Consider the following 24,897-nt stretch of genomic DNA (forward strand, 5'->3'; position numbering starts at 1 on the left):
TCTAGTGGATGTGGATGTGGAAGCTCTCCAGAGCACTACTACAGTTGAGCGTGAGACTGTGGAGGATTTCTCTGGCTCTGGCTTGCCTGAGGCACACACAGAGTTGGATGGTTTGCTCGTCACAGTGCACACACAGGCGGCAGATCAGTCTGCTTCAACAGTCGCTTTTGGTGATAAGGAAACCACATACACATTTGCCCCAGACACCACTGTAATCGATGAGATGTATCCATCTACTTCAATGACACCTGCAATTGAAAGGCAGTCTCAGGGATCTACAACAGAAGCACAATCTGCAATCGCTGAGATCCAAACCATTTCGCAGAAAGTTATTGAGGAACCATCTGTGGAACATCAAGCAACAGACGTATCTGTATCTGGAATAACGAAGAAGGACCTGGAAGACTTTGTGAGTTCGGGCGTGGAGATGTTTACAGATAAGCAACCAATTCAGTGGTCCTCTCCAAAAATGAGCAGCCAAACGTTTTTGGATGAGGAAGTTACAGCCACACCTGGGATAGGCAAAGGAATTTTCACACTTGGGCCCAGGACCCACACCGAGGCAGAGGATCTGCTGGTGAAAACATATTCACAACCGGACGATAAGTTTCCGACGCGTGGTTTAGAGAGCGAAGGTAGGTTTATGTCACTTTCAGTCGCAGGGGAAATGGTGGATGGCGTTCGCCTTGAAACCGTCACGCCATCATTTGAACTAAAGTCTCAAAAATCCACATCAGAAGCAACAGCAGCAAGTGCAGTGTTGGAAAGCAGGCCGGGAACCACGGCGACAGAGTCTTCTGAGAGATCTCCAGTGATTAGATTACCCACTGCAACAGACCAGCATTCACAGGAGCCATCACCATTTTCAGTCGTGAAGAGTTTTGATGAAGAAACATTTGGCACTGAATCATCTGCCAAAGATGTTACGGAGATTTCGGTTTCAAAATTGAGTGGCACTGTGACATTCTTAAGTACAAGTGTTCTCCATGCTGATGTTACTCCAGCAGAGGAGGAAGGCATGTCTGCTAAATCAGAGATATCTGTAAAATCCACAACTGAAGGATCCACTCCAACAATGATAAAGACAGCCTCCGAGATTCAGGCTGGGGAAGATGAAAGTTCAGGGAAAGACATTTTTACTATTACAACTCTGCCATTAGTCACGGGCATCTCTGATGAAGATAGCAAGGCTAAGGAAGGTACTTTGATATCAGAGGCCACCCAGCAAATTTCAGTGACACAAAAACCAGCAGTGATACCATCCACAGATTCCTTAGTTAAAATTGCAAATATGAGCAAGAAAGCAATGATTGAGCGGAAGCCTGAGATGGTTACGCCAACATTGGTGTCAGAAGAAAGTACTGAAGGAGTGGAAGGTGGACTCAGCCAGACTTCAGAATCAGAACACTCTGAAGAAGGAGCGGATAGTACAAGTGAAGAAGACTCAACTGAGAGGACAGTGCTGATAACTAAAGATTCGATGGAAGTAAGCTCAAGCACAATTGTCCCATTACGTGTCCCATTACGTGAACAGGTTCAGCCAACCATTTTCACTGCAGGACCACAAGAGAAAACTGAACTTTCTAGTGAACCAAAATTGCAAGCAACTGAAGGTTACTACAGGCAGTCAACATCTCCCAAGGAGCAATTGAGGGCTGTTCATGAGGGAAGCAGAGAAACAGTCGTCTTTTTTACCGAGGAAACGAGTTCTTCTAATTTAACAGAGGTAAAGTCTGACATCCAACCTGCTACTACTTATGTCCCTGATCTGACCGGTGAAGTGATTTTATCAAAGGAACCTCCAATAGTTGTTAGCGGTATTCACGTCAACCAAACAGCGGAAATTACTGAAACTCCTGTCCTAACAGTAAGTGGAAAAGATGGTTTTCAGCCTCGGGTGGTTCATGGGGTAAGCGTCCAAGATGGCGGTCATTTAAATTACACACAAATCATTCAGAGCATTGAGATTGGTCAGATAGATCGTACGAAATATGGCCATATACGACGCAATGGTAAAGAAAAACTGACAGAGGATCAACAGGGTACAATGGAATCTGCAGTTGAGACACCAGGGTCACCAACAATTTCCAGCGATGATGTAGATGAACTGCCGGGAGATGAAAGTACTGATGGTCCTCATGAATATATTAGTGTCATTTATATTAATGGGAAGGACAGTGGGTTGAGCATTCTGGACCAACAGGAAATCAGAACCACCACAAAATCAGATGATATCATTGATGCTGATCGAAATTTAGAGGATGTTAGAGAGGAAATTGAAGTAAAAATTGTGTCTCCAACTCATCTACCAATGGATAATGTGTCGCAAAGTTTGGAAAAGATCAAAACTGAGGAAGTGAAGTACAATGACACTGAAGACTGGAGTAAATTCATTAAGACAGACGCTGATGGATCAGGAGATCTGTCTACACCTTTAATGACAGTAACACAGGAACAAACACAAACAGTCAGTACAATGGCTTCCTTTGATAAAATCAGACCAAGTGTGCATGAACTTCATACAGAGAAGGATACCTTGATGGGCACAATTGTACCAGGAAGAGTTGCAGACACCTCTCAAGAAATAGTGTCCACTTCATTCATTGAAGATACAAAGGAGAATGTTTCACAAGCCGTTTCTGGTAAAGAAGAGATGCTCGCAGCAACTGTGAGGACTACTCTGAAGGATGGAGATGGTCCAAGTACATTTTCAGAAACCTCAACATACTTAATGGTCAATGGTACAGAGTACTCAAGTGTTCGGCCCGCAACTGAGCAGGACATGCCCATTGAAGCCTTTGGTACATTCAAAGATGAATTTCATGGAGATAGCACTGTAAGAACTGAAGGTAAAATATTTAGTGACATGCCAGTTAAAGCTGCCACATCTACACCCACCTCATCTGCAATTGTTTTTGAAATGATTACTAGAAAAAGTCTGTCCATGAAATCGACTTCTGTGCCCACAGCTGAAGAGCAGTCGGTAATATTGACACACAGACCCAGAACACCTGTGGAGGTATCCACGGATAGTTTTATCTCATCGCCTGCTGAAGGTTTTGTTCGTGAACAAGAACATACAACAAAGAGGGTCTCTGACGAAAAGCCGGATGAAGAATTGAAAGGCACACAAGCCACAACACTGGGAATGAAAGTGGAAGAATCGGTAAGTTTGTCAACAAGTGAGGATACAGGAGCAAGTCAGATAATAACGCTGCCGACTATGATTCATGAAGCGGCTTCACAAATGGCAGGCAGCAGGACCGAGGAGGGGATAGATGATACAACAGCTTTATCCGAACTTGATGTGACATTGCAACAAATGGGAAGGTCAACAGAACACTCCATTCCCCTTGAAACATTTGAGAAAGAATCGCTCAGAACACAAACAACAGCCTATATGGTAACTGAGCAAGAAGTGTCTTTGCATGAAGCAAAGAGACCTGCTAAAGAACATGGTGTTGGAACAACAATCGATTCCCAAGGAGTCACACTTGAAGATGTAAAGGCTTCAACGACAGAAAAAGTCTATGTGGAGATCTCTAAAGAGACCGTGGTCAGTACTTCATCTTTACGGCCATCTACAGAACGTAAAGCTGAAAAGGATGTAATGGAAGCCGCCAGGGCCACAACAGTTCCCCCTTCTATATATCAGAGCTCGACAGGGAAGCTGAAGACATTGGAACAACAGGATCTCCAAAATACGACAGTCGTGTCACTTGATAGGCAAACAAAGTTAATGGAAATCCTGACTACCCCATCGTCATCACCGCCTGACAGATCAGAAGATCGGAGGTTAACACAAGCCCCTAAACTCTTGGCAAGAAGCACCGATGTCACTGAAACAGAATCTGACATCAAAATGACGGAACCAATGGTGGCATCAACAGTTCATCCGGCAATTATTTCTGATATTGATTATTGGGACTTTAATAAAACCGGTGAACATATACCTGGAAGCGGGCCGGACAATGGAGAGGCTGTTCATATTCCAGGTATGAAATATAACGTCGAATATTTTATTCTTCCGATTTTTAATACTAAATGGTGAGGCAGAGAAAATATGGTGTGGAATCTGTTATGAATAAATATCACTTTGCTTTTGTAGGTAGTTTATATTTCTTTGTGTTTTTAAAGGGCATTTTCCAAAAAGAGCCATTTCAGTGCAGAGCCTCATTCACCAGGAGTGGGGTATTTGGAAAAGACGGAAAATAGGAATTACATCACTATTTTCCTAATCAGTGCTCGCTGCAGGAAAGACTCTTGCTTCAGAATTTATTATACATTCACATCCCCATTTTGTTTTACAGAGAAACTTTAGTTTTGGTCTGGACCACTCTGCCAAATGAAATACTTAACAAAAATAGCACACAAGTAGAATTAGTTTTGTCTTACATAAGTACCTAATATAGTCTAGGTGTAACATTGATGGAAACTGCAGCAGAACCTATTAAGTGGACTTGCCTCTTAGAAATCATAGTTTGGGACTTTTAAGCTGGTTGCTTGTCTGATTTTTATACATGATGCCAATTATAGCTTTTGATTGTCCTATATAAACTGAATCACAGGGATTCATTTAACTGTTCACATACCAAAAATTCAGCTAAGTCTCAACATAGCAGACTGTGCAGAGTCAGGTAGGATCTATGGAGAAACAGAAGTCAGTGAGGTCTGACAAGTCTATCTCAGGACTGCAGGGTCCTGCAAAAAGGCCACCACTTAAAAAGGAACAGGACAGGGGAAAGATAAATGAATTATTTTTTTTAATTCACGCAGGAAAGTTATTAAAATTAGTGAAGTGCCTGGATGGGAATCATGGTGAGAAAGAAATGATTAAAGGAAGATGTACAGTTTTGGTCTCTGAGGAAAGACATTGTTGCCATAGAGGGAGTACAGAGAAGGTTCACCAGACTGATTCCTTGGATGGCAGGACTTTCATATGAAGAAAGACTGGATAGACTCGGCTTGTACTCGCTAGAATTTAGAAGATTGAGGGGGGATCTTATAGAATCTTACAAAATTCTTAAGGGGTTGGACAGGCTAGATGCAGGAAGATTGTTCCCGATGTTGGGGAAGTCCAGAACAAGGGGTCACAGTTTAAGGCTAAGGGGGAAGTCTTTTAGGACCGAGATGAGAATTTTTTTTTCCACACAGAGAGTGGTGAATCTGTGGAATTCTCTGCCACAGAAGGTAGTTGAGGCCAGTTCATTGGATATATTTAAGAGGGAGTTAGATGTGGCCCTATTGGCTAAAGGGATCAGGGGGTATGGAGAGAAGGCAGGTACAGGATATTGAGTTGGATGATCAGCCATGATCATATTGAATGGCGGTGCAGGCTTGAAGGGCCGAAAGGCCTACTCCTGCACCTATTTTCTATGTTCCTATGTCCAAGCTAGTGAATGTGTAAACTCAACATTGTTAGAGGTCTGGTGGCTCGGGATTTCAGAATTGATTCAACAGAGGCTTCCCAAACCAAAGATTAAACCAATGCCTTCCATCAAACCAAACCAGGAATACTGACACATTTCCCCCACACTGTTGGCACTTAATGCCGACAGAGAAATTTGAAAGTTGCCCTTTTTGGCAAATGTCCCTTAAAAACACAAAGAAAATTGTACAAACCTGACGGCTGCAAAAAGGCTGCTGGAAAGATGTGGTTCTGTGTCAGGAATATTACTGGACGTTATTTAGGAGCCGAAAATAGAAGATAGAAAAAGTGAGAGAATACTTTTGTAAAAAAGGAACATAGAAATATCGAAAATAGGTGCAGGAGTAGGTCATTCGGCCCTTCATGGCTGATCAACCTAAATCAGTACCACATTCCTGCTTTTTCTCCATATTCATTCATTCCGTTAGCCCTAAGAGCTCTATCTAACTCTCACTTGAAAACATCCAGTGAATCGGCCTCCACTGTCTTCTGTGGCAGAGAATTCCACAGATTCACAACACTCTGGGTGAAGACGTTTTTCCACATCTCAGTCCTGAATGGCCGACCCCTTATTCTTAAACTGTGACCCCTGGTTCTGGACTCCCCCAACATCTGGAACATTTTTCCTGCATCTGGCGTGTCCAATCCCTCAAGAATGTCATTTGTTTCTGTAGGATCCCCTCTCATCCTTCTAGATTCCAGTTAATGTGAAGCAAAAGGAATCTTCAAGTTACAAATTATTTATTTGATTTTTTAATGCCAAAGCTGATATCTTTTTTCTTTCACCATTTCTCTCTCGGTGCCTGAACTGAATTCACCCTCTACCTCAGTCATTTTTTCCCACTTTTTTACCATCTTCAAATCTCTTGAATCAATGTGGGATACTGACTATTCCTGTGTCATGATAAGCTTAAAATATTACTTCAGACAATCTACCTAAAAATTGGTCTCCAAAGTAGGAATTTTAGATAAAACCCATGCAAGTACAAATGCTTAAATACTTTAGCACTTAGTTCATTTAAATAAACATTTGCTGCTAATAGCTAGCCAACCTAAATTAAAACAAAAAACATTTGGTCAGTGCCTCTTGAAGAAAAGCCATGTAAAAAAAAAAGAATTTATTAACCCCTTGGTGTCAGGTTAATTAATACCAATTTGCCAAATTGATACTCCAGTAAATAGGAACTAGATCTGAGAAGCATTCTTACAAACAAATTCATTCATCGATTTTAATGCAATGTCAGTCCCTTTCTCCTCTCCCGTCCGGCAAAAGGTACAGAAGTGTGAAAAAGCACGCCTCTAGATTGAGGGACAGTTTCTTCCCAGCTGTTATCAGGCGACTGAACCATCCTACCACAACCAGAGAGCAGTCCTGAACTACTATCTACCTAATCGGACTCTTTAAGAAAGAACTGCAGATGCAGGAAAAATCGAAGGTAGACAAAAATGCAGGGGAAACTCAGCGGGTGGCAGCACCTATGGAGCGAAGGCTGAAGAAGGGTCTCGACCCGCAACGTCGCCTAATCCTTCGCTCCATCGATGCTGCCTCACCCGCTGAGTTTCTCCTGCATTTTAGTCTACCTTGGACCATCTTTTATCATACCTGCTGGCTTTACCTTGTACTAAACCTTATTCCCTTATCATGTATCTATACACTGTAAATGGCTCGATTGTAATCATGTATTGTCTTTCCACTGACTGGTTAGCACGCAACAAAAAGCTTTTCACTGTACCTCGGTACACGTTAGAATAAATGTAACTAAACTAACTAGTTTGTGACATGTCATTAGATTGTCATTTTTATTCGGATCTTTTAGTGAATTAGTTCGCTGGTTAAAATGTAACTGCACTTACTCATTTCTCAATATTTGCATTTGTCACAGCACATTTTAACCCATGTGAAGAAAGCCCCTGCCATCACGGAGGAAGTTGCTTCCCACGAGAGACAAGTTACATCTGTACCTGTTTGCCTGGATTTACTGGGGAACACTGTGAACTAGGTAAGAGCAACAGTAAACACCGCAATAGCTAAGTGATGCTCAATGTCGTGAAGCATTTTTATGAGAAAGGTTTAAGGAACATTTGGTTAGACAACGAGCAAGAATAGGAATGTTGTTTTAAACATACTTTCAGTAGGTATGCTCCAGACATTATGCAGCAATTGGATCCTCTTTCCAACAAAACAGGAGAAAAACTCCTAGTGCATTTAATGTAAATTCTATTAATATCACACGATTAATTTTTCTTCCTCATATGGAGATTGGATGCACAAATTGTGCTAAATGTTACAGACTTAGTTGTGCAAAATGATTACAAAATGTCTTGAAATTTAAAACGGGAAACAGAAGTATTTTTTTAAACATTACTTTAGAACTATGTACATACCTCAACCAGTAATTATTAATCTCACTTCCATGCTGAATAGATTTAAGAGTTCCCTGGCACTTGCATCCACATTCTGATCAGTGAAGGATAGGCAGGGGGTTAGCATAGCATAGAAAATAGGTGCATGAGGAGGCCACTCGAGTCAGCACCGCCATTCATTGTGATCATGGCTGATCGTCCCCAATCAATAACCCGTGCCTGCCTTCTCCCCGTATCCCTTGATTCCACTAGCCCCTAGAGCTCTATCTAACTCTCTCTTAAATCCATCCAGTGACTTGGCCTCCACTGCCCTCTGTGGCAGGGAATTCCATAAATTCACAACTCTCTGGGTGAAAAAGTTAATTGGCTATATTTAAGAGGGAGTTAGATGTGGCCCTTGTGGCTAAAGGGATCAGGGGGTATGGAGAGAAGGCAGGTACAGGATACTGAGTTGGATGATCAGCCATGATCATATTGAATGGCGGTGCTGGCTCGAAGGGCCGAATGGCCTACTCCTGCACCTATTTTCTATGTTTCTAAGTCACATATTTAAGTCAAAGTTTGAGACTATTGCTGTGTTACGAACTCAAACCGCATTTTATGTGCAAAGCTATGTTAGCTAATGGGGAATGCATTTTTACTACTTATAAAATACATTGCAAAGCAAAGTCTTTTTTCTTTGCAAACCAGCATCTGCAGCTCCTTGTGTCTCCATTACAAAGCAAGTACATTTGTGCATCATTTCTGCCCATGCCAAATTATTTTATGCACAAGTCATCTTTTTGTGCAGTATTTTCTTTGTTGGTTTTGCAAATAGACCTTTTACAGTCTGAGGTAGTATCAATTTTTTTCAAATGCTTCTTTTTGTTTATATGATCAGACTCGGGAGAGTCAGCCAAATTTTCCTGTCTGGACTGCCATCCTAATTAATTAGGGTTGCTTCTGGTTTTGAGGAAATTGGTCTAAATCTTCAAAGAAGCCACTTCCTGAGTCGTACTTTGAAGAAGTAGGTACAATGTGAATACTTTGATTAATGATATCATTTAGTAGGCTTAGCATGCCGTAGCGATTGTGACAGCATTGCTGTGTTTAATTAACCACGGACCAATATTACCAAATTATATTTCATTCAGATGTTGATGAGTGTCAGTCCAACCCTTGCCAGAATGGAGCCACGTGTATAGATGGCATCAATTGTTTCAGCTGCGTCTGCTTGCCAAGTTACGCTGGTGCTTTGTGCGAACAGGGTAAGTCAAAAAGTGTTATGAGTTAAACAATACCATTTTTTGCAGCGAGGCAACGGAACCAGAAGTTTGTGCATCTGTCAAAACTTGTCTATTTTCCATCTGCGACATATGGTGTTCGTGATGAAAGGCAGCATTCTCGTGTTGCCAAGAAGTGGGTGGGGCAGAAGGAAATACCAGCCAAGTGCAATTCATCATTTTAATTCTTAATCGTGATGTGTTCAACAATACCGTGGCAGTTTTTTGAAACAGGTTACAACATTACGCCTGAATGCTTGGCAAGCTCGTGTCAGGGACTTGGCCATCGACATTGTAATGAGCTTCATGCCACTTTAAAGTCTGGGACAGGTATTGTTATTTTTACGTGATAGAATTAACATGACAGAGGAGGTTGTTGAGGCAAATACAAAAAGAATTAAAAAAACACACTTGGACTGGGTTACGGATAGGAAAGGTTTAGAGGTATACAGGCCAAATGTAAGACAATGGGGGTAGGCTAGATGGGACATCTTGGTTGGCATGAACGGATTGGGCTAAAGGGCTTATTTCCATGATGCATAGCTCTATGACTCTAATTGTACAGTATATGAAGCCTCAGCTACAAAGGTCAAAATAGGATTTATGGATTTATGAAAGGCAGATCACATTTGACTAAGCTAAATGATTGCATTGATTAATTAATGGGCGAAGCTCTTGAAAAACTATATTTAAAGGAAACATTTGAAAAGCCTTTAAGTGTTTAAGAAGGAACTGCAGATGCTGGAAAATGGAAGGTACACAAAAGTGCTGGAGAAACTCAGCGGGTGCAGCAGCATCTATGGAGCGAAGGAAATAGGCAACGTTTCGGGCCGAAACCCTTCTTCAGACTGTGGCCCCCCCATCAGTCTGAAGGAGGGTTTTGGCCCGAAACGTTGCCTATTTCCTTCCCTCCATATATGTTGCTGCACCCGCTGAGTTTCTCCAGCATTTTTGTGTACCTACCATTTGAAAAGCCTTGTTAGCAACAGATCGAAGGAACTGGAGAGTGTCATCTTAGATTTTTTTAAATATAAACATAGAAACATTAAAAAAAAGGTGCAGCAGGAGGCCATTCGGCCCTTCGAGCCAGCACCGCCATTCATTGTGATCATGGCTGATCGTCCCTGGCTGAACGCGTGCCTGCCTTCTCCCCATATCCCTTGACTCCACTAGCCCCTAGAGCTCTAACTAACTCTCTCTTAAATCCATCCAGTGACTTGGCCTCCACTGCCCTCTGTGGCAGGGAATTCCATAAATTCACAACTCTCTGGGTGAAAAAGTTTTTTCTGACCTCAGTCTTAAATGACCTCCCCTTTATTCTAAGACTGTAGCCCCTGGTTCTGGACTCGCCCAACATTGGGAACATTTTTCCTGCATCTAGCTTGTCCAGTCCTTTTATAATTTTATATGTTTCTATAAGATTACCCCTCATCCTTCTAAACTCCAGTGAATACAAGCCTAGTCTTTTCAATCTTTCCTCATATGACAGTCCCGCCATCCCAGGGATCAATCTCGTGAACCTACGCTGCGCTCTCAATCACAAGGATGTCCTTCCTCAAATTAGGAGACCAAAACTGTACACAATACTCCAGATGTGGTCTCACCAGAGCCCTATACAACTGCAGAAGAACCTCTTTACTCCTATACTGAAATCCTCTTGTTATGAAGGCCAACATTCCATTAGCAAAATGGCTTCAGAAAAGCAAGGAGAAAGTTGTGGTAAATTATTACTTAACAACCCATTTGGAGATGAGAGTGTTGCTTCTTTCGGTGATATAATGATGTTTTCAAGGGACTGTACATTAGCCAGTAGGATGGTAGGGAGAGGGGGCCGAAATCCCTTGCGCTTCAGTCTGACCAGTGGGCCACGTTTCCAGACACAATGGAGGCCTCTCCGTAGTTCCCAGGTACTGCACTTACTGTACCTGCTGTTTCTGCGAACCTGCGCTGGAACGGGGATTCCCTCACATACGGCAGCTCCAGCTCTGTTGCTCCAGGAAGATCCTGCCCGTGTTTCCAGGTACAGTACCTGTGATCCCCAGTCGGGTCGGGGGTTCCCCAGCGATGGAGGGATTGCTTACAGTCGGGGGCTCCCACAGCTGTGGGAGATCGCGATATCGTGTGATTTGGAGAAGGTGGGGTTCTCCTGGGAGACATGGAGGTGTGATGAAAGATTTATAAGATTTAGGCAAATAAAGAAAATCTCCTCCCATTAGCTGTTGGTAGAAGGACTAGGAATCAGGAATGAATGTATTGTGCAACAGATACAGGGAGATGTGAGGGTCATGGCAATAGTACATAGAGGCCTGATTCATGGCTAAAACTGTTTTAGTTGGTCTTTCACAATAGATTAAATGAATGTAATGTACGTGCCGGGGACCTGAGCCAGTCAGACCCCTAGTTTTATCACCAGGGTTTGTTGCTGTAACTGATCTCAAGTGAGTGTCAGAGGGGTACTGTAATTTCCTTAGGGCCACTGTGCATGGAAAGAAAAAATAATCAATCTGGCTTCCTGCTACTGATTGTACTGAAGTGACCTTTCCAGAAGAGATGAATAGAAGTGTGGATCATGATCCTCACAATGTTGTTGAAGTATCCTGCAGTTCCATACTCTTAAAAACAAAGATTCGGTCTTCTAACGCCAGCGGCTCAAATCGTAAATGGACGGTATCACGGATATTTACCCCCAAAACATCAGTAAAGATGCTGAAATTCAACTGAACCTGAATTTATTCCGTTCACTAATCAGCACAAGTCGAGAGTCCTGGGACATTTGACCACATCCTTGCCAATATTTATCTCTTAATCAACATCTCAGAAACAGATTATCTGGTTGTTATCACGTCCCAGATTGAGGAAACTTGTACTTAAATTGGCTGCCGTGTTTCCTACATTACAACAGTGCCCGTACTTCAAAAGTACTTCATTGGTAGTAAAGTGCTTTGGGACATTTCGAGGTCATGAAAAGTACTTTATAAGTGCAAGACTTTTTCTCTTTTATGTTGCAGGCACTATGCAAATGAAAGCTGTTGTTTTTAATAACCAGTCCCAGCTGTGACATGCCCCCAAAATTGATTCATCTGCTGACACTCACAGTCTAGGCTTATGTTGGAAGGATGCCCAGCTCAACGGGGTTCTTAATCAGTGCCTATGAAAACCGAGTGAAAGATAAATCCAATAAATTATTTTCGAGACCAAAGCATTTTTGCCTTTGAATCTAAATGCTCCTATAATATTAACTGAGATTCAAACATTGCAATACAATCAGCCTTGTTGCATAATTTGTAACTGTTAACTAGTCTGCGGACTAATGGACAAATTTGCACCTAGCAATTTGCACCTAGTTATTCTCTCCAAAGGAATTAAAATTTGAAAATATATCGTGGTATTGCGAACACATGAGCCAAAATAGATAATAATTGCTGAACGTTAAAATCTACACTTAGCGATGATGTCCTGGCCATAAATTGAGCTACAATGTTTCCGCCTTATTATTCATATAAAGCAGGCCGTATAGTTTTGCTCAGTGAGTGAGAGAGAATATGTAGCAAACACATTGGCTCATAGGCTTGGATAGAATGGATGTGGAGAGGATGTTTCCACTAGTGGGAGAGTCTAGGACCAGAGGTCATAGCCTCAGAATTGAAGGACGATCCTTTAGGAAGGGGATGAGGAGGAATTTCTTTAGTCAGAAGGTGGTGAATCTGTGGAATTCTTTGCCACAGAAGGCTGTGGAGGCCAAGTCAATGTATATATTTTTAAGGTAGAGATAGATAGATTCTCGATTAGTATGGGTGTCAGGGGTGATGGGGAGAAGGCAGGAGAATGGGTTTAGGAGGGGGAGATAGATCAGCCATGATTGAATGGCAGAGTAGACATGATGGGCCGAATGGCCTGATTCTGCTCCAATCGCTTATGACCTTATGGTTGACAGCAAACTTGAAATATAGAAATAAATCTCTTGCTTCTGTGGAAATTCACCTGTAGTTTTAAACGCTTCCAGTTGTAAGCCTTTCCTCACCCACTACAACACATGTAGAAAAATCTGCACTTTTTTTCCTCCTCAGAGGCTTAAGCATTCCATTAAATTGGGTGATGCCGAAGACACAGTAATGTATCAGGGTTTCCATCTTTCCTTTGGGTGTGGTTGTAAATATTGGCAGGGAGACTAGGCCAACGAATGCAGTGCCTCTTCCCAGATTACAAAAGCACGCTTCTTAAAAAAATATATCATTATTGGTATCAATAGATACGGCTGAAAAATAAAACAGTGGAATTGAAACGCCACATTGCCCGTTTACAAGTGTCATATTTTGTACGCTTGTATTCTTTAATATACAACTGAACCTCTCACTTAAAAAGTTGCCTGTTTTCTCTATAATAAATTAAATGTGGGACTCTAAACCCAGTTAATAATTGCCAGCTTTGGGATATATAATAGCACAGACTTTAGGACCCAGCGGAACTCTTAGGGCAAAGCAATACATGCCAGATTTACACCACATCAGACAAAAATGTATTTCAAAGGACAGACATAACTGTCTGGTGTGAGAAGATGGCCACAGACGTGTAACTCATCAAATACAACAGATTCTATACCTCACCGCAAACACAGACGGTGATAGCTGGCCTTTGAAGGTTACGTTTCGAGGAGAAAATTAGGTTTCCGAATTTGAATTGTGTCTGTAGATTCTTATCTAAGAAACGCATGCCAAGCCTGTTTGTCACATGTGATTCAGAATTGGAAGAGCTGTTCTAAATATGTCAGAGTCCTTTTATGGCAGTGCTGTGGAAAGGCATTAGTTTTGACTGCTGGACTTCCTTTGTCCAAGATGACGGTTCACTAATCTTATAGGAGACGATAACACTACAGGCTGGCGATGATAATAAAACACCGCAGCTCACAGACACACATTTACAAATCTCACCACAGTTCACAGCCACACATCCCAAATCTCGTTGCACACATGTGCAATGACAATAAAAGATATTATTATTATTACAATATTAACATTTTGCAAATGTTTGTACTCAAGGGAGCTCTTTGATGGAATTCTGTTCAAAGACACCACCTGGATGATTAGTCCCAACCTTACGACCGTGTTAACGTATTTGTCCCTTCCAAAGCTGATAACAAGTTGTCTTGTTCTGGGATGATTCCTGGGATGTCAGGACTTTCATATGAATAAAGACTGAATAGACTCGGCTTGTACTCGCTTTCAGAAACTTACAAAATTCTGAAGGGGTTGGACAGGCTAGATGCAGGAAGATTGTTCCCGATGTTGGGGGAAGTCCAGAACAAGGGATCACAGTTTAAGGATAAGGGGGAAATCCTTCAGGACCGAGATGAGAAAAACATTTTTCACACAGTGAGTGGTGAATCTCTGGAACTCCCTGCCACAGAAAGTAGTTGAGGCCAGTTCATTGGCTATATTTAAGAGGGAGTTAGATGTGGCCCTTGTGGCTAAAGGGATCAGGGGGTATGGAGAGAAGGCAGGTAAGAAGGAGGGGGGTTAAGACCGAGATCTTGTGATCCTGTTTTTGAAGAGCAGGCGAGTTACCTCAATATCTATTCCTCAATTAACGCCACTAATTTCGATACTGCAATGCTGCTGTTTGGCTATAATTGAAAATGTATGTCAAAATCTTGTTGTTTTTTTAAGCATTGAGCTCTGAGGACCATATCACCTTGAAGTAGGCTGCATTCATCAAGCCTATCTTTCAAATGTACATTTCAGATTTTTCTTCAAAAAGAGCTGCTACTAGTTAGTATTAGTTCTTTTTTTAAATACTGTCTGTTTCAACTTGGATAATGAATTTCCTTTCTAACTTGATTGGACCCACATGGTCTGTCAGGCCACTTTTAAATCAGATGGTGGTCTTTAAGCTCTGCTCATTACCTTTGACAGGCTTGTGTGTGCAATAGGGAATTAAAAATGTTATTCATTTTAAAAGCATCATATCTCACAAGAGACTGCAGATGCTGGAATCTCCAGCAAAAGTCAATCTGCGAGAGAAACTCGGTAGGTCCAGCACCATTAGTCGGGGAGGGGCATGAAGGACATGTTGACCATTTCTTCCCTTCCCCACAAAATCTGCTCAAGCTGCTGAGCTCCCTGGCTGATTGTAGTATCATTTCACACTCATTTTAATTTGGGAGATGGTGTAGATTCAATAGGCCAAATTATTGTATTCAATGTCATACGAAAATAAGAGATACGAGATCTTGTTTACACAGGTACCAAGTCCTTTGGAATGTCTTGCAGTGTGAAAATGTGATATAAATGCAATTGTCCATTGACTTGACAACAAGAAGGCCCTCTGCCACAGAAGGTAGTTGAGGCCAGTTCATTGGCTATATTTAAGAGGGAGTTAGATGTGGCCCTTGTGGCTAAGGGGATCAGGGGGTATGGAGAGAAGGCATAGGATACTGAGTTGGATGATCAGCCATGATCATATTGAATGGCGGTGCAGGCTCGAAGGGCCGAATGGCCTACTCCTGCACCTATTGTCTATGTTTCTATGTTTCTATCAGCCATGATCATACTGAATGGCGGTGCAGGCTCGAAGGGCCGAATGGCCTCTACTCCTGCACCTATTGTCTATGTTTCTAAGACACAAAGGAGCTAGGTTCTGGCTGAATTTGCATCAATGTACACCCCAGCGATATGAACATTGACTCCTCTAATTTCAGATAGTCTTTGCTATCTCCTTCCTTCCTTTTCCCCTTCCCAGCTCTCCCACAAGCCTACTGTCTCCGACTCTTCCTTTCTTTTTCCCGCCCCACCCCCGACATCAGTCTGAAGAGGGGTCTCGACCCGAAACGTCGCATATTCCGTCTCTCCATAGAAGCTGCCTCACCCGCTGAGTTTCTCCAGCATTTTTGTCTATCTTTGCCTTATATATAAAGATAACATTAGATGCCTATTGGCAAGCACCAATTAATTGCAATAGCCAGGATCATTTGATACATTGGAAAGATCCAACCATACTGTAAAGCCACCCTAACAAGCACTGTGTTAACATGACCATATTGATGGAAATGATTATCTTGATGATATCAGGGTAAACTGCTCTTTGTAACCTGTTGAACAAGAAGTGGCAATCTGTTATGTTGCACTTTTAAATCCTCAAAATGCTTACAGCCAACAAAGTACTTTGGATGGGCATATGACGGCTGTGCTGTAGGAAACTTCCATAAGTGTATTAATAATCAACTTTAGTGATAGTGTTTAAGTGATAAGATATTTGCCAGGACTATGAGGCCAACATGCCTCTTCAATTACTGCTGTGTAATCTGCCACATCTATCTGAAAGAGTAGATGGAACTGAAGTTTAACAACCCATTACCTTATCAGCTTAACGTTTTGTGCTCAAGTCACTATGATGTGAAGATAGACACAAAATGCTGGAGTAACTCGGAGGGACAGGCAGCATCTCTGGTGAGGCCCAACACAAATTGGAGGAGCAACTCCTCAGATGTCGTTGGGGCAGCTTACACCCCAGTGGTATGAATATTGACTTCTCTAACTTCAAGTAACCCTTGCATTCCCACTCTCTCCATCCCTCCCCATTTCCAGTTCTCTGACCAGTCTGACTGTTCCTGATTACATTTTATCTCTGTTGTTGCCTTCTGCTCGTGAACAGTGATCTATGCTACATTTTCCCTTGATCTCCACCCCCTTTGTTGACTCGTTCTCACACCTTATACTTCCTTATCTTTGTATCTCACCCTCCCCTGACTCTCAGTCTGAAGCAGGGTCACCCATCCCTTCTCTCCATTGATGTTGCCTGTCCCGCTGCATTACTCCAGCATGTTATGTCTATCTTTGGTTTAAACCAGCATCTGCAATTCCTTTCTACACATTCCCTATGATGTGACTTTAACTCACAATATTCTGACTTATCATGAGTAGTTAAAGACCATTCCCTGTAGATGGATTTGCTCTTTCAACATGTAGAGTACTAAAATAAATGTCCCCGTTCACTTTCAATGCCTCCCAGTGCTGGAGACATGGGTTCAATTGTGACTACCTTTGTGATGTTTGCATATTCTCTCCATGAGTGTGTGGGTTTTTCCCTGCCTGCTCCGGTTTTCTCCCACATCCCAAAGACATAGAAACAGAGAAACATAGAAAATAGGTGCAGGAGGAGGCCATTTGCCTCCGAGCCAGCACCACCATTCATTGTGATCATGGCTGATCGTCCCCTATCAATAACCCGTGCCTGCCTTCTCCCCATATCCCTTGACTCCACTAGCCCCTAGAGCTCTATCTAACTCTCTCTTAAATCCATCCAGTGACTTGGCCTCCACTGCCCTCTGTGGCAGGGAATTCCACAAATTCACAACTCTCTGGGTGAAAAAGTTTTTCCTCACCTCAGTCTTAAATGACCTCCCCTTTATTCTAAGACTGTGGCCCCTGGTTCTGGACTCGACCAACATTGGGAACATTTTTCCTGCATCTAGCTTGACCAGTCCTTTTATAATTTTATATGTTTCTATAAGATACCCCCTCATCCTTCGGTGAATACAAGCCTAGTCTTTTCAATCTTTCCTCATATGACAGTCCCGCCATCCCAGGGATCAATCTCATGAACCTACGCTGCACTGCCTCAATCACAAGGATGTCCTTCCTCAAATTAGGAGACCAAAACTGTACACAATACTCCAGATGTGGTCTCACCAGAGCCCTATACAACTGCAGAAGAACCTCTTTACTCCTATACTGAAATCCTCTTGTTATGAAGGCCAACATTCCATTAGCTTTCTTCGCATGTGGGTTTGTAGGTTAATTGGCCTCTGTACATTGCCCCGAGTGTGCAGGAAACGAAAGTGGGATAACATGGAACCAGTGTGAACAGGAGATTGATGGTCAGTGTGGACTCGGTGGGCTGAAGGGCCTGTTTCCATATCATTCAATCAATCGGGACTAATATAAATTCATTCCTTATCAATGGGATATTAGTTTAATATTTTATTTGGATTTATTCTGTATGCTATCTAATTCTTAAAATTCAGCCCAAATGTTTTAATTTCCATCCGATCTATTTATTTTTCATTTTAAATAATCTAGAACATGATGTTCTGAAAAGATTTAAACATTTATCATAAAAACAATATTTAGCCTGCCTCCTTTCTCCAGTGCATAGCAGGTAACTAGCTCTCTCTGGACACGACTTATGGTTTCTTAGACTTACCACAGGCTTTATTGTTACACTCCACTTCCTTCCTGTGGGATGATGGAGAGGTCCCTAACTGGGGCCAGGCTATAAATCTCAGCTCTGGAGGGGGGGGGGGGGGAGTGCTCTGTTCTCAGGAACCACTTTGTGCTTCGAGATAAAAGAGCAGGCCGTCACAAATGCATTGGGAAATGTTTCATTTGGGAAGCAGAGACTTGTTCCCAAAATATCCTTCCACTAAACCTGATATGCCTAAAATCAAGAGCTCGAGGAAATTAGGAATCCCCTATTGAGGGAAAACTTACAAAACACAGTACAAGCAAAAAACACATATTTACCTGGTTCACAATTTCTTATTTTGTTACACAACTAACTACCTTTTAAAAAAAAAAAATAACCTTCCGGTGAACTTTACTGATTCTCCTTTCACTGGTGTTGAGTTATTAAAGGTTTGTGTCGACGTGGGGGAGGTGCACTATATCCTTCTCTGCTTCACTAATTGGGAAGGCACGCTGCCAGCTTTGATATTTAGTTCAACTTTATTACAGCCTGGAAACAGATTTATTTGTATTAAAACCCCTCTTAATTTGCAAGGTTTTTTGTTACATAAGCTTACTTTACTGGAAGTGCAGCTCACGATTTGGATAGGGCTGAAGAGGTAGATTTTTAGCAGTGACCGTGGGTGAAGCTGGTGGTGCCGATTGTATGCCAAACACCAGTTGCCGGCACAGGAGTCAGATCCAGATCACAGGTTTCACACCCAATGGAACATAGAAACACAGAAAATAGGTGCAGGAGTAGGCCATTCGGCCCTTCGAGCCTGCACCGCCATTCAATATGATCATGGCTGATCATCCAACTCAGTATCCTGTACCTGCTTTCTCTCCATACCCCCTGATCCCTTTAGCCACAAGGGCCACATTTAATTCCCTCTTAAATATGGCCAATAAACTGGCCTCAACTACCTTCTGTGGCAGAGAATTCCAGAGATTCACCACTCTGTGTGTGAAAAATGTTTTCCTCATCTCGGTCCTAAAAGACTTCCCCCTTATCCTTAAACTGTGACCCCTTGTTCTGGACTTCCCCAACATCGGGAACAATCTTCCTGCACCTAGCCTGTCCAACCCCTTAAGAATTTTGTAAGTAATTATTGGACAGGCTAGATGCAGGAACCTGAATCTACTGCTGTGGTTCAGTCTATGCATTGCATTGGATATTGACTTAGTTTAGATTAGTGTATTTTCACATGTACCGAGGTACAGTGAAACGTTTTTGTTGCATGCTAACCAGTCAGCGAAAAGAAAATACAAGATTACAATTGAGCCATTCATGGTGTACAGATATATGTTAAAAGGGAATTACATGAATGATGTTTAGTGCAAGATAAAGTCCAGTAAAGTCTGATCAAAGACAGTCCGAGGGTCTCCAAAGAAGTTCAGGACAGCTCTCCTAGTTGTTAGTTGGATGGTTCAATTGCCCTGGGAAGAAACTGTCCCTGAATCTGAAAGTGTGCGTATTCACAGAAAGGTGAAGAGGGCGTGGTGGGTGTGCGATCGCCCTTGATTATGCTGCTGGCCTTGCCGGGGCAGCGTGAGGTATAAATGGAGTCAATGGAAGGGGAGGTCATTTGTGTGATAATCTGGGCTGTGTCCACAAAGGTCTTTGCAATTTTTTGTGGTCTTGGATGGAGCTCCTCCCCAAACCATGCTGTGATGCAGCCCGATAAAATGCTTTCTTTGGTGTATTTGTGGAAATTGGTGAGAGTTGATTGGGACATGCCAAACTTCCTAAGCCTTCTAAGGAAGTAAGGGCGTTCCAAAATTGTTACTGTCTTTCAACTGCTCTGGCAGGTACAATCTAACTGAGCTCAGAACCTGGGAAAGACCTGCAGTGGGATATCTATTCATTTAAAGAGAAAATTAAACTGGCCTTTGCATCAAGATAGCTGCCAGGAAGAGTGATGGCTTTGACAAGGTTAATTCCCAGGATGGCGGGACTGTCATATGCTGAGAGAATGGAGCAGCTGGGCTTGTACACTCTGGAGTTTAGAAGGATGAGAGAGGATCTCATTGAAACATATAAGATTGTTAAGGGCTTGGACACGCTAGAGGCAGGAAACATGTTCCCGATGTTGGGGGAGTCCAGAACCGGGGGCCACAGTTTAAGAATAAGGAGTAAGCCATTTAGAACAGAGACGAGGAAACACTTTTTCTCACAGGGCTCTTAAAGATAGTGGAGTCAGGGGATAAGGGGAGAAGGCAGAAACAGGGTACTGATTGGGGATGATAAGCCATGATCACATTGAATGGTGGTGCTGGCTCGAAGGGCCGAATGGCCTCCTCCTGCACCTATTGTCTATTGTCTATTGACTAGAATTTTGCAGCAAGGACAAAAGTCATAGTTTCAAACTTCTCAATATTCACTTGGAGTAAATGTCTGCCCTTCCAGTTGTGGGACAGCAGATTAACATTTTAGAGATGGTGATTGTATTGAGGTGGCAATGAGCTATGTGCTACCACCCCACATATTGAAATCTATGCCATGTCTTTCAATGATCTCCCCAAGGGGAGGTATCCTGGGGCACCAGAGTCAAAACAGCCACCAGTAGTATCGACACTACTTCCACTAGCAAAGATCACCACACAAATGAAGATAGACACAAAAAGATGGAGTAACTCAGTCGGACAGGCAGCATCTCTGGAGAGAAGGAATGGGTGACGTTTTGGGTCGAGTCCTTTCTTCAGCTACACACAAATGATTGGTTTTACAGTTGAGCGATGAGATGAATGTTCAAATTTAAGTTTTGTTAAGAACTTTGTCTTGAAAAAGTTAACTAGAAAAGTTACATAGTTGGATGCTCGAAAGAGACAGATTAGATAATTTAACCTGATGACTCCTCCATTAACACTGACATGATAAAAGGATTTCTGTGTTGGTTCTGCAATGCTTTGGCTTGTGTTCCTCCTTGCTGGCACTGGTTCTCATACAAATCTATATTTGAATTTAATGCCAATGGCCTATTATTGCTAGTTACAGCCTTGCATTCACAAGTAGCATATTTAGACCATCACCTACCTCAGAAGTAAGGTTTCACTTCTTGCATTTCAAAAATCAGTCACTTCAGTTTTATCCTGAGCTAAATTTCCTAGTGTTATGTGAATATTAGCACATAGATAAACTGGTTAACACTCCATTTAAATTAACGGAGCAAAGAACCAAATATTATTGTGTTAGGTTATATGCACAGATGTTAAAATATAATTTGAGGCCAACTTCTTTTATGAATTCATCAACTTGGCAGTTTGCTTGTTTTTCTTAAAATGAATATTTTAACTGCATTAGCTAAAGTTGATTGTGATAAAATAACGAGCGAACCCATCATTTTATGGTGAAACTTAGAAATGGATCATGCTCTATCTCAAATGCCAGTTTTCCCTTGCTGTTTTTGTTTCAAGTGCACAGTTCTCCTGACTACCCGAAGACAGTAGACACAAGAACTTACAGATGCCAGTTTACAAGAAAAGACACAAAATTGCTGGCATAACTCAACGTGTAAGGCAGCATACCTGGAGAATGTGGATAGGTGATGTTTTTCGGGATGGAACCATTCATCAGCGTCTAAAGAAGGGTCCCGACCCGAAGATTTGCCTATCCATGTCCTGCAGAGATGCTGCCTGACCTGTTGAGTTACTCTAGTACTTTTTGTCTTGTGTTGCCGGAAGACTCAGCTTCTTTTGACATTTGACCACAGCTGTAGAAGACTGTGGGCTAATTGAGGAAATAGAATTATTTAAATTTCACCTTAACCTTATTTCATTATTGGACGGTTGTGTGATTTCTTCAAGCATGTTACCACAAATGTTGCTCATTTAAATGAGTGTTCTCTGTGTCTATACTTGACGAGGAAAGATTGGCGATGGAGTGTCCAGTGAATTCATGGATCTGTTGATTTGATTGCCAGATACGGAGGACTGTGATTTTGGATGGCACAAATTCCAAGGACATTGCTACAAATACTTTGGCCACCGACGGACCTGGGAGGATGCGGAGAAGGAATGTCGTCTGCAGGGGGCTCACCTGTCCAGCATCCTCACACACGAGGAGCAACTTTTCGTGAACCGTACGTACTTTTGACTATTCGGAAACAGTTATGGTGTCATAGAGTGATACAGTTTGGAAACAGGCCCTTCGGCCCAACTTGCCCACACTGGCCAACATGTCCCAGCTACACTAGTCCCACCTGCCCGCATTGGGTCTAAATCCCTACAAACCTGTCCTATCCATTTACCTGTCCAACTGCTTCTTAAACGTTGGGATAGTCCCAAACTCAATTACCTCCTCTGGCAACTTGTATCATACACCCACCACCTTTTGTGTGAAAATATTGCCCTTCAGATTCCTATATTAAATCTTTTCCCCTTCACCTTGAACCTATGTCCTCTGGTCCTCGATTCCCCTACTCTGGGCAAGAGATTCTGTGCATCTAACTGATTCTATTCCTCTCATGATTTTTTCAGAGTATTTTCACCCTCTACCATAAGTCATACATAGAAACCTAGAAATATAGAAAATAGGTGCAGGAGTAGGCCATTCGGCCCTTCGAGCCTGCACTGCCATTCAATATGATCATGGCTAATCATCCAACTCAGTATCCTGTACCTGCCTTCTCTCCTGATACCTTTAGTCACAAGGGCCACATCTAACTCCCTCTTAAATATAGCCAATGAACTGGCCTCAACTATCTTCATACAATGAGTGAATGCACAAACAGTGATTTCCAAACCATGAATTCAGATGTTAGTACACGTAATTGCAGGAATCAAATCAACTGATTTTGAATGTTTATGATAGGAAAGAGCAAATTGAAATAAAAGTTTAGTCTTGCAAATGGAAGGATGCATACACTTAGCTTCTAAAACTTATTCTAGTATTTAGTATTGTCATGGCTAATCTGTGACCTACATGATCAACTTAACTAAAGTCTATGTTCCCAAACTCAAGGTTAATAAATGACCAGGCATCATTTCCACTCTGAGGAATGGAGTTCCAAATGTCTACCCTACTTTGAATGTGGAAGTGTTACCCAAGTTTACTCTTGAAAGGCCTGGGTCCAATTTTTAAACTATTTCTGCTAGTCATGAGGATGGAGAGGGGAAATTGGAATTGATAGGTTTGCTTTACAAAGAGCAAAGATAGTTTAAATCTATCTAATTAATATCTTAAGCTTAATGCCTTACAAATATCCTTCATGCCTTGAACGACAATATTTGAGAGAATACAATGCTAGTTTATGTAAACCCTTCTAATCAAATGGTTAAAATCACAGAACTAAGATATATCAGCTCTTTGTTAAGCAAACCTGCCAATTCCACTTCCCCTCTCTAACCACAAGTGCCCACATATTATTTCTTCTCGTGCCTATCCAATTTCCTTTTGAAAGCCCTGATTAACTTTTGTCCCGACCACTCTTACAGGCAGTGAGTTATTTTGCTACATAACATTTTTTTTTCCAAAGCCAATTTATCTTCCCTAAGATTTTGCTTGGAAGTACTCACAAGATTCTTGGTGTGGTCTAATGAGAGCTTTGCACTACTGCAGAATAATTTCAATCCCCAGTGGTTTAGTCCTCTAGATATAAAGTCAAGCATTCCATTAGTCTTGCTATTTGCATACTGCACCTGCCCATGACATTTTAATGATCCATGTACATGGACCCTTCATCTCTCCACCCACATATTGCCTGTAGCATTTTACTATTGCCAATTCCAACCCTTTTAACTCCAAAGTGGAAAAGCTCACATTACATTTTATTACCATTAATAAATATATTAAGATTGCAGTTTCTGTGTGCACTATGTACCACATCACCTGTAATCTGCAACATTGATTTTTATCCTTTTTCTCCCATCACCCAAGTTGTATTAAAAAATATTTCAAAAATAAAATTTGACCCCAACATGGGTCTTGCAGTCATTGCTATTCATGTCTTGCTGATCTGCCCATTAACCTCGGGAGGGTAATAGCAGAAGGGCCTCGATCTGAAACGTCACCCATTCCTTCTCTCCAGAGATGCTGCCTGTCCTGCTGAGTTACTTCAGCATTTTGTATCTATCTTCAGTTTAAACCAGCATCTGCAGTTCATTCCTGCCCATTAACGTTCTTCTCTTTCACCAGCCACCTCGAAATGTTTTACTCTACCAATAATTTCCACACGTTACTACTTTAGATAAAAATCTGGATTGAGGGACCTTATCAAGTGTCTTCTAAATGAAATATACAGAGACCTTCTCCATTAATTTAGGCACATCTTTAAAAAGACTAAACACGTTAGCCAAGCATAGTATACATTTTACAAGTTTGTACTGGCTCTGCCTGACCTGCTGAAAATATTGAAGGCGTTCAGTACCTCCCAGCCTAATTATCGACTCCAGCAATTTCCCCAAAATAAATATGAGGCCAAAGGGTCCAAGACATCTTGGGTTCCTTGTATTGCCTTCCTTAGAGCAAGATATACAATTTAAACAGTTGGAGCATCAGTTCTGAAAACTTCGGGTCTTCAGTAGTATAAATAAAACAGGAAAATATATAGCAGATTGATTAATGATAGGAAGAATGAGAATGATCTGGGGTATTATGCAAAAATGGATCCTCTTCTTCATACAG

The 24,897-nt window shown here is 41.9% G+C and overlaps 1 protein-coding gene across 1 annotated transcript in view; it reads left to right on the top strand.

The window, feature by feature from the left end:
- Positions 1-1,480: 1,480 nt before the first annotated feature.
- LOC116970738 (versican core protein-like) overlaps positions 1,481-24,897 on the top strand; it is a 54,605-nt gene continuing 31,188 nt past the window's right edge. Inside the window, exons 1-4 of the mRNA XM_033017214.1 lie at positions 1,481-3,995; positions 7,312-7,428; positions 8,926-9,039; positions 22,196-22,354. Of these exons, the coding sequence (XP_032873105.1) occupies positions 1,481-3,995; positions 7,312-7,428; positions 8,926-9,039; positions 22,196-22,354 (2,905 nt within the window). The remainder of the gene's footprint in view (positions 3,996-7,311; positions 7,429-8,925; positions 9,040-22,195; positions 22,355-24,897) is intronic.

The sequence above is a fragment of the Amblyraja radiata genome, chromosome 3 (assembly GCF_010909765.2).
Source record: "Amblyraja radiata isolate CabotCenter1 chromosome 3, sAmbRad1.1.pri, whole genome shotgun sequence".
Lineage (NCBI taxonomy): Eukaryota > Metazoa > Chordata > Chondrichthyes > Rajiformes > Rajidae > Amblyraja > Amblyraja radiata.